The 9,498-nt window shown below is 37.0% G+C and overlaps 1 protein-coding gene across 5 annotated transcripts; it reads left to right on the top strand.

Moving 5' to 3' along the window:
* The first annotated feature begins 337 nt into the window (after nt 1-337).
* Nucleotides 338-4,765, top strand: LOC116847292 (transcription factor SOX-21-like). 5 transcript variants are annotated; one of them, XM_032822144.1, is made up of 5 exons: nt 338-1,233; nt 1,313-1,547; nt 1,618-1,837; nt 3,322-3,422; nt 4,669-4,765. In XM_032822144.1, the coding sequence occupies exons 1-2, from the start codon at nt 573-575 to the stop codon at nt 1,480-1,482; spliced, it is 831 nt and encodes a 276-aa protein (XP_032678035.1). In that variant the 5' UTR covers nt 338-572; the 3' UTR covers nt 1,483-1,547; nt 1,618-1,837; nt 3,322-3,422; nt 4,669-4,765. The 5 variants fall into 5 exon arrangements, with proteins under 5 accessions (XP_032678035.1, XP_032678036.1, XP_032678034.1 ...); XM_032822145.1 differs by having other exon boundaries at nt 3,322-3,437; XM_032822143.1 differs by having other exon boundaries at nt 1,618-3,422.
* The last annotated feature ends 4,733 nt before the right edge of the window (nt 4,766-9,498 follow it).

The raw sequence follows: 9,498 nt of genomic DNA, 5'->3' as shown, positions 1-9,498 counted from the left end.
CTTCATCGTATCGAAGTAATCGATAATAATAATTGCAGTCCGCGGTATCGCCGAGGCGGCCAGCTCCGCTCGTCGCGAGTCGCAAAGTGGGGTGGCCAAGAGCGACGATGTAGGATGAAGCGCAACGAAGTGGCGCAAAGCGCAATGAAGTTACATGAACGCCAGAGAGGCAACGGCCAATCGAGCACGAGGGGCCGGCCGATGGGTTGTGACCTACGAATACCCGACTACGAAGCAACACGCCCATGAAGGTGAGCCGAATGAGGAATTTGCAATGGATGCGAAAGAGAAAGAGAAAGAGAAGATGAAAGGAGAGGACGCTTCGAGCAACTCCGTCGGAGCAGCTCCGGGTTTCGGGTTCAGTCTAAACCGATCCATCGTTCGAGCACAGTCGATTCAATGCGTTTTGGACGAATGAGCTTCCAAAAAGTCGTTACACGTGTGATTGGGGACTATTTCAGTCAGGTGTGAATAGATATTTTCTTGGCGTTTGTTCGAGTTAAATCGGAAAAGTCGTTTTGTTATACAAAGAAGATACATCGAGGGAACTTCTCATAAGAGCCTGATTGGCAATGGATTCCCACACGAACTACGGATGGTTACATAGCATGGATCTACACCCGGTGCCTGACGTAACGCAAGACGTAATGAACAATGGGCGGCAAACGCCTGGACTAGACGAGCAACAACACATAAAGCGACCTATGAACGCTTTTATGGTATGGTCTCGTCAACAACGGAAAAAAATTGCTCAAGAGCATCCAAAGATGCATAATTCCGAGATCTCGAAAAAGCTCGGTTCCGAATGGAAGCTACTTACCGAGGACGTAAAGCAGCCCTTCATCGAAGAAGCAAAGAGGTTACGCACTATACATCAACAGAACCATCCGGACTACAAATATCGGCCTCGGAGGAAGCCCAGGACGTTGAACCGGGCAAAACACAAGGCCATAAATACTTTTTCTCCGTCTAACTTTCCTATGGCAACGTATTTTGCAACGCCACAGCCGATCAATCATCATCATCACGCGCATTCGTTCGAGTATCCGCACCTGTCGTCGTATTTCGGATCCTTCGATATTCCCATCAACAAAATAGTCACAGGAAACAGTACTGTACAAGCATCGTCCGCCTACGCGGTAGCGGCCGCAGCCGCTGATGCCGCTAACAACAACGCAGCTGTGGTCGCTAATAGCTTCTACCCGAATCTCTATCCGCCGGCACCGATAACAGGTAAATCGTCATTGTCGAGGTCGTCGACATTGGCATATTCATATAAACTAGCTCTCCCCTACTGGTTATTATACTGTAGGGACTGACAGGCCTCATCCTCAACTAATATTCTCTTCCTCATCGATGTCTGGACCTATTAGAAATATCTTTAGCACAATCAGCAGCAGTCCGGGAAACAGCTCTCGTTCTACCCGCTACTCAGGCACCGATCAACCCGTCAATGCAACAGATCCATGTTGGACTTCATAGGAATGTTACAGACATGCTGCACACCCTGTAAGAGCATAGATGCATGCACATCTTAGCATATTCAGGTACGCCTCATTAAGATACACTATCATCTTGTTACATTCAAAAATCATTAAGCATTTCGCCCATTTTCAGGGGCCTGATCTGTGATATCTCTAATGTAATGTTTGTAAGGAGAAAGAAAGAGAATCTATGGAAGAAGACTGTACACAGTTTCAGTCACACATCCGTACAAGCATCGTTAAAATTATCAGGATAAAGGCATGAAAAAACGAGGTGTATTGTAGAATATTTGTAGGAAGGCCTTGATGCAATGTGATTCAATCTCGATAGAGATCTTCAACATTTATAACAAGTACTACAAATCTAGCAAGATTTAAAATGATTCAGTAGAAAAATAATGAAAGATATAATAATATACACACAACCTTAATATAATATTACAAAGCAAGTATTCACAATTCAACTGATTGAATTCCGAAACACAATTCAATTGATTGAATTCCGAAAGATCCCAAGTCAAAATATTAGTTCTACATTAAATTTGTAAATTTGTCTAGTCAAACATGAAGCGTTAAGAAATTATAGAAATTTCATTTAAAAATAGACTCTTAATCTGTATCAGTTTCACTCGATACTAAAAATTTTTTACTAGCTACAACCTTCTCTAGTTATATATTTCCCACGATTGGAAAAGAATAAGAAAAAAACAGAAATATGTTCAAAGCAGCAATGACATTTTTATAACTTTACGTTTCGTATGTTTCAGTGAAGAATGTTGTATAATGTACACAATCAGTGTTTATAAGTTATTAATTAATTACTTATATTAATTTTATATATTAACCTCTTTGTTTTTAAAACTCTGCACTCTTTTGTACATTATACATAAGCAGAGAATCCTCTTTATTGACGCACACAAAACGTAAAAATATCACTTCTGCTTTGAAAACGTTCTCATTTGATCTATCTTGGCAAATTTCTTTAGGAAATTTTCGTTATGACTGTAAGACCACTTTTTTTTTAAGTGAAACATTAGCGGCACAAATCAATATTTAGGAAACTAAATCAATTTTAAATTTCCACTCGGGTTCCATTTTTCTCAAGCCGCACGATATTCCAAATAAATTTTCTTCTCTCATCAATTCTGTCTGTATCTAACATAAACTCATTATTCTAATATTCATCTCCTTCATTATTTGAACTTTCTTTTCTGTTTCTTATACATTATGTAAATATATGTAAATAACATAATTTATTCAACTGCTTTGTAATATTTAAAAACAATTTGTTATCGTTTTGTTCATTGATATTCTACGAAATCAATCAATCTGTTACGTTCTTCATGACCGTCATGGCAGTTTTAAACCTTCTGCATTTTTATGCAATCTCACTTCCAACTTCTTTGCACAGATTGCCATTATTTTGAAACTTATTATTCCTTTCAAGCGACAATTCTCATTTTCTATCGATTCTTCTACACTACTGATTTCTAAATTATTTTTGTATTTTTGTATTTATAATTATTTTTTCATATTTCCATTTCCTTTTACATGTTTTGTTTGGACTGACGAAATTGTAAAATTTATTGTTGTTTTTCGCACTAATACAGTTTATCGTTAAATTTGGACTAAAAAAATTATCTTTACACTCGTTATTTCTATAAATTTGTAAGACCTTCAGGTAGCATCCAATTTATAAATAAACATTTCTGAATAATATTGGATTTTCATCTGACTTAGTAATTTGTAAATATTTATCGACATCTCCTAGTGTATCCCATAATAAACACGCTCAACAATACTCTTTCAGTTATTCACAATGTTAATTAATAATTAGGTTTCCGAGGTTCGTGAGCCTTCCTACTAGCACGATACGAAATGCAATCAGGCGGATCACAACTACTCCAGTAAAATAAACAACAGAGCGGAAAAACATTGGTAATTACTTCCTTCGTACGTATCACAAAATATAAAAAATATTTCCATATTAATGGATATACGTAAATAATACGTAAATAATGGATATATGTGTGTGTGTGTATGTGTGCGTACATATATTCAATAATTATTATTATATTAATAATAATTTATATTAATATTAATATATATATACACATAGTAAAAAACAAATTTTATACTCGCAATAAATTAAAGCATATTTTATCTAACACACGTTTTAGCGAAGCAAAAGAGTCAGCATGACAAGCAATACTTTGCTAATAACATGACAATCAACTGAGTAGTTGAACAATATTCAAAAATTTCTAGCGATCTGTAGTGAATAACAGGCTAAGCGAAATACTACTATTAAAGTCAGCATTCTTACAAAACCTACCAACGATCGGAATACAAACATTATCACAATGTAAACATAAACGTTAACACCACAATCGATTGGTATGAACATGTTTATGCTATTACGGCATTATACAACTCGCAGATTGAACTAAATATTCACTAAACTAAATTCGGTCTTTAAGCGACAAAATAATTGCTCATCCTTTGAAAGTTCTGACGCGTAAAAATGTTCGATTCTTTCTGAGTCATTTCTCAAAAACTGTTCCGAAAAAGAAAAAGGGAAAATTATCTGCTAGAAACGGATTTGTGAAACGGATTTGTGAAACGGATTAGTGAAACAACCTCGTGACCAAGCATACTGGCTTTGGTCACCCTCAGTGTGGTCTTCAGGGTGGTTGTCGACAAGGCCCTCTCGCTGTCAACGACGCGGATAATTGAATTAGCATATTAATGCGGGAGAACAAAGGAATCGTTTAGGCCCGGATTCGTTTTGCCTTGTCCACAGGATTTTACTGTAGAGTTTTCGATGAATAGTCACGACTCAACCTTCCATGGTGTTCCGTGTTTCCACATAATGCCTGCAAATTGTTACTCTGCAATTTGTTATTCGCTTGTGTATGCTTTTTACAAATCTAATTTGGAATTCTCTGCAAATTTTTCAATTCTGCCGTATAATTCAAAGTCAGCAATGTTCTAATACTTTCACAGTTCGAATTTTTTAAATATACTTTTAATTTGAAAAATATGACCTCGATTATGTTGCGACATCAAAATTTATATTGTTCAAATTGTTTAATATTCTCCATTTCTTTAAGTCTCTTGTACAACTACTTGTCTGCTTTGTCAATTTCACGCGATACATGTTAAGATTTATTGTTATTTTTAGATTCGAATCAAGGGCTACCTATGACAACGAATTATCTTGGAAAATAGCGAAATGAGTCACTGACAAACGAGATTTTATATCCGACCGGCTCGCAAACTATAGCAATGCTATGACATTGTTAGCTTTGCTATACCGTTTGTATATATGTAAATAACATTTAAAAAATACATTCGTAAGAGATACGAAATTATAGTAAAAAAGGAAAAAATATGTATGAGTGCCGGAACGACTTTCTGTACAAATTGCGTGTATTATGAGAAGGCATAACATTCGAGAAAAAAAGCACCCTCCTGAAAAAAGCGGTTCAATGGAATTGGGCGGAAGTCTCAAAGAAAATACTACAAGGGCTCGACGACAGAGAATAATTGCCTTCTATTCAAAACAACCACATAAATTCAAACTACATTTTTAGTTTCGGATTCCACTGCGGCATAACAACTACTTGAACTCTGTACTTATATCCTGATGTAAAGAAAGCATTAAATAAAAAATGCATTAAAAAATAACGACCCTGTATTTTCCTATCATACAATTGTTTGTGAACTTTCCTCCTTATTTTTTCACGTCGTTTCAAGTATTGCATCCATCAAATTAAATATATTTTCCATCAAATTAAATTCATAAAATTTTTTTTTCTCCCTAAAATTTCAAGAACTGTGGAACCTCGATGAGTTGGAGTTGGAACATTTTTATCGCGCTCACTTTATCACAAATAAAAAGCGCCATTATCTCTAATAATGACCTGTGTGAAAAGAAAAAGAAAAAAGAAACTATTCATGTTGCCTTTTCATCATCCTACTCAAAATCAAAGGATAGTCACTTTTGAATTCCACCTACTAATGATGTCAAATAGGAAAAAAAGAATAAAAGGAAACCAGAGAGAGAGAGGGAGAGAGAGAGAGAGAGAAAGAGAGAGAGAGAAACAGACAGACAGAGAGAGAGAGAGAGAAAAACATGTCATTTGACGCGACTATAACGTCTCCAAGCATTCACACACTTATACTTCACTCTTTGTCTCTTAGATGCCTGTGCAACGGGTGTCGGCTTTGTCATCGGCAAGAAAATACCGGGTTACCAATTTCACGTCGACCCTCGCAGCTGTCGCAATTCCGTTAACACGAAGTCACGGAAGTCTGAATACGCGTTATAACATCCGTAGGAAAACAGTGAATAGTTCTCAACAATTCGACAGAATCGCTGCAATATTTACAGTACAATCAGAAACACTTAGAGACCTAATTTCACTATTATTCTGGAACCAAAATAATCTTTATTCATCGTTTGTATAACGAAATTTTATGTCGTTATAGTTGTAATAAGTCTAAATTTGCGGGTGGTTTATTTTTTTCTCTCCTGCAGGGCAAATATAGTTAATGGTAAGTCTATTTTTACGTGTCTGCGATGCAAACGGATCAATTGTGAAAATCAGGTTTACATTATTAACAATTGTCGCATGATATGACTGGGATACCCTACATGTTATCTTTAACTATTCTGCAGGCCATTTCAAATTAAGGACATTTCAAATGGAGCTAGCCGGGTTTCAGCGTGTGTAATACTTGAACCGACGCGGTGATTAGTTAATTAAATTAGTTTCAGCGATTGAGACGACGTCAGAGGTACGAACGTACGGAACCCCTTTCGGTACATTTGAAAGCCACCGTCGCGACGTCTGAAGGGAAAACCGGAAGCCTTTGTACGCCCTGAGGCTGGCTGAAAAACAAAGGAACTCGGCACATAGAGCGATCGCGTTGCGTTTTCCGCCTTTGCGAATAATACATCGCGGCCGATCGCTCGGAAAAGCACAGTCAATCAAGGCAATTTACAAAGAGGCGCTGTAATTAATATATAACGCAATTAAAATATATACGTGGGGCGAGCAAGATCGTAAAAAAAAATAAATTTACGCTTCGTAACGTAAACGGCAATGCGACAGAAATAAATGCGCGAACACTCGACAATTTAAGTAACGCGAACATTGAGCTTCTGGAATTAATAATCAAAAATTAATAATCGTGTGTACTGACGAAAAATATTCTAAAAACACGTACGATTAAAAAATCTTCAAAGATCTTGAGAAATGCAGTTACGACTTATGACAATATTTCTAAAAAAACGATCGAGAAAAAGAACACAACAAATTTCCCAACAGCTATTGTAATGGAATATTTTTTGCGTAATAATTCATATATTTCCAACGTGACGTTTCCGCTCGAATTTTCGGAATATTAAAGTACACGTCCCCGGCGAAGCGAAGTTTGCGCGACACAGAATTGCGGTGATTGCCACGTGAGCGAACTTCTCGACTTTTCCGGCCCTGCCAAAACTCCGCAGGAAGATCCCTTTCGAAAGCGCGTTAAATAATTAAGAAATCCACTTAGGTTCCACATTCATCAGCGCGATAAGTCGCGACGGGATCGACTGTTCACCCCTGCCGGGCAGAAATAAGTCGTCGGAAACGGACAATAGTTATCGAAGAGATGCCTTTCTTAAAGCTTTCTGAGGCGCCACCTCGAAAAACAAGCCTTTCCCATTTCCAACAAAAGAGCAGCGTCAACTTGTCCTTGTTCAAATATCTCCGCAAGAAGTTTCCGCCTTTCCGATTATAGTGGGAGTCCATTCATCAGGACTTGACTTGCCTCAAACGAGAGTTTCCAACCGCGTCGCGATTCAATCAATTTTGCAGGAATTCTATTACTTTGCATATTCCATCATTCTACACGTTCGTCTGTCGATAAATACTTGACTCATTTACAATCAAATTGCTTGGGAATGACTAAAGAATCCGAGAATATGACAATATTGTAAAATCTTAGGAAAAATCTAAGAAGAAGAAAATCTTAGATATGCAGTTTACAATTCATGAAACTTAGGTTGTCGGACAATTTTACACAACTTGAATTCTCAATGTTTTAAATCCCGAAATTCGTGCAACTTAGGAGGAAAAGATTATAGAGAAACAGAGAATTTTTAAGTCATCAAATCATTTTTTTTTCACATTACCAAAAATCCAGATTTCAAAACTTAAAAATTTTTTTCTCAATTTCTTTTTGCAAAGAAAAAGTGTTAAATATATTGATAAATTTTTAGGTCCTTTTCTGCCACCGAAATCACGTCGCGCGCCATTTGCATCCTGTTGCATCAAGTGGGCCGGATAAATGCACCAGACCTCGATCTGGTTGACAACGCGACGCGGAATATAACTTTCTGCCGCCCTGTATCGCCGCATATTCCACTCTGAAGAGGAGAGAGGGTCGAATCGAGGGGGTGGTAGGCGACAGAAAGAAGAAAAGAATATAGTCAACGGGATGGCACTCCGTGGACACTCTGCGACTTCCCTTTCAGAAAGTATCCCGCCACCTTCTCTTGACCCTTCACGCGACAGGAAGAAGATCGTGAATGTAAATCCTTTAATGGTCTCGGAAGCTTTTTGCCCTCGCCTCTTCAGAAAAATCCGCTCGCTGAATGCGTACACTGGGTTGCGATTACCGGTGAAACTGATGCATGACGTTGGCACGCTCACACGCGGCAAAAAAGTCGCGAACTACTTGCTGTATTTGAGTCATTAAGAAATGACGTTACACTTTACAAGCTATAACACGAGTTCTTACGTTTTTCGCACTTAAGCGTGGGAAAAGACAAATACGTGAATTTTACTTGGCTTCTCAAGAAATAATAAGTAGTTATAAACTTCACTAATATAATTTTTAAAATTTACTATAAAACAAAGAATAAACTAAAATAAATCTCACTAATATAATTTCTATAATTTATAATAAAACAAAAAATTTATTGCAACATAAAAAAGCAATAAGTGTCTAGTTTCCGACCTTGTTCACGATTCCTAACACGGTTAAAAAATAAACAGGTTTTTACGAAACTGAATTGTGTCACAAGAAATTTCATATAACCAGACTTTATTGTCACTTGATTCAAGGCCGTTCTGCTCGTTAAGATTATTGTTACGATTATAGTAACCATTCTTCACAGTTCAAAATTAACTTTTCTTCAGGCTTAATTTTCCTTAAAAGTTTTTCTTATTTAGTGTCTTGTACTCAGTAGTGTCTTGTCAAGCATTTTTTTAAGAAAATGTCTCTATAGACTTCAACCCAGACTTTCAAAAATCGCAAAGGAAGGTATGACTTTTAGAGGAAAAGCAGCAGTCAATCGGCCGAAATGGGCAACTAATTCCGAGCTCTGCCTTAAACGGAGCAATTTGAGCGGCGAAAGTTACTATATGCTCGAGAAGAGGCTCCTTTCGTTTATTAATGCCCTATATAATCTTGAAAAAGCTGGACTACAAAATCATTTTTGTACTATTTTGATAGTTAATATTTTTTTAATTGATTGCTGCTTTTTCTCTGCTGCTTAGAGTATATTCTCATATCATTATCAAGTTTTGAGAAAATAAGTTTTCTATGTAACGTGAGATTTAGCACCTCCTAAAAAGGTCAAAGGTATTTAAGATGGCAGTGTTGGAAAATGCATGATTTTCAGGGAAAATCAACGTTTAAATGTCTATAACTATTTTTCCCTTTACTTGGCGTAATTTTAAGGTCGATTTTTTAATTCTACGGGAAAAAATACGAAGGAAAAAATAGGAAATTTACGTTCACTTAGCGGTGCCCAAATCGCCTAAAAGTCATATCCTCCTTTACCGAGCACCATTCAAAAATACATGACGCTCTTACGTATTCAGAAATTGCCATAATAATAATATCATCCCGTTGATTAATATGTATAATACACTTCTCATACACCCTCAAGAGCATTTTCTTAAATGCAACGCGCCACTCGCTTTTTCAGTTCTCCGGCGTCATCGGCAAGGCG

The sequence above is a fragment of the Odontomachus brunneus genome, unplaced genomic scaffold (assembly GCF_010583005.1).
Source record: "Odontomachus brunneus isolate Ranch 3 - 2012 unplaced genomic scaffold, Obru_v1 Obru_scaffold_076, whole genome shotgun sequence".
NCBI lineage: Eukaryota > Metazoa > Arthropoda > Insecta > Hymenoptera > Formicidae > Odontomachus > Odontomachus brunneus.
This window is presented reverse-complemented; position numbering and strand designations above follow the sequence as displayed.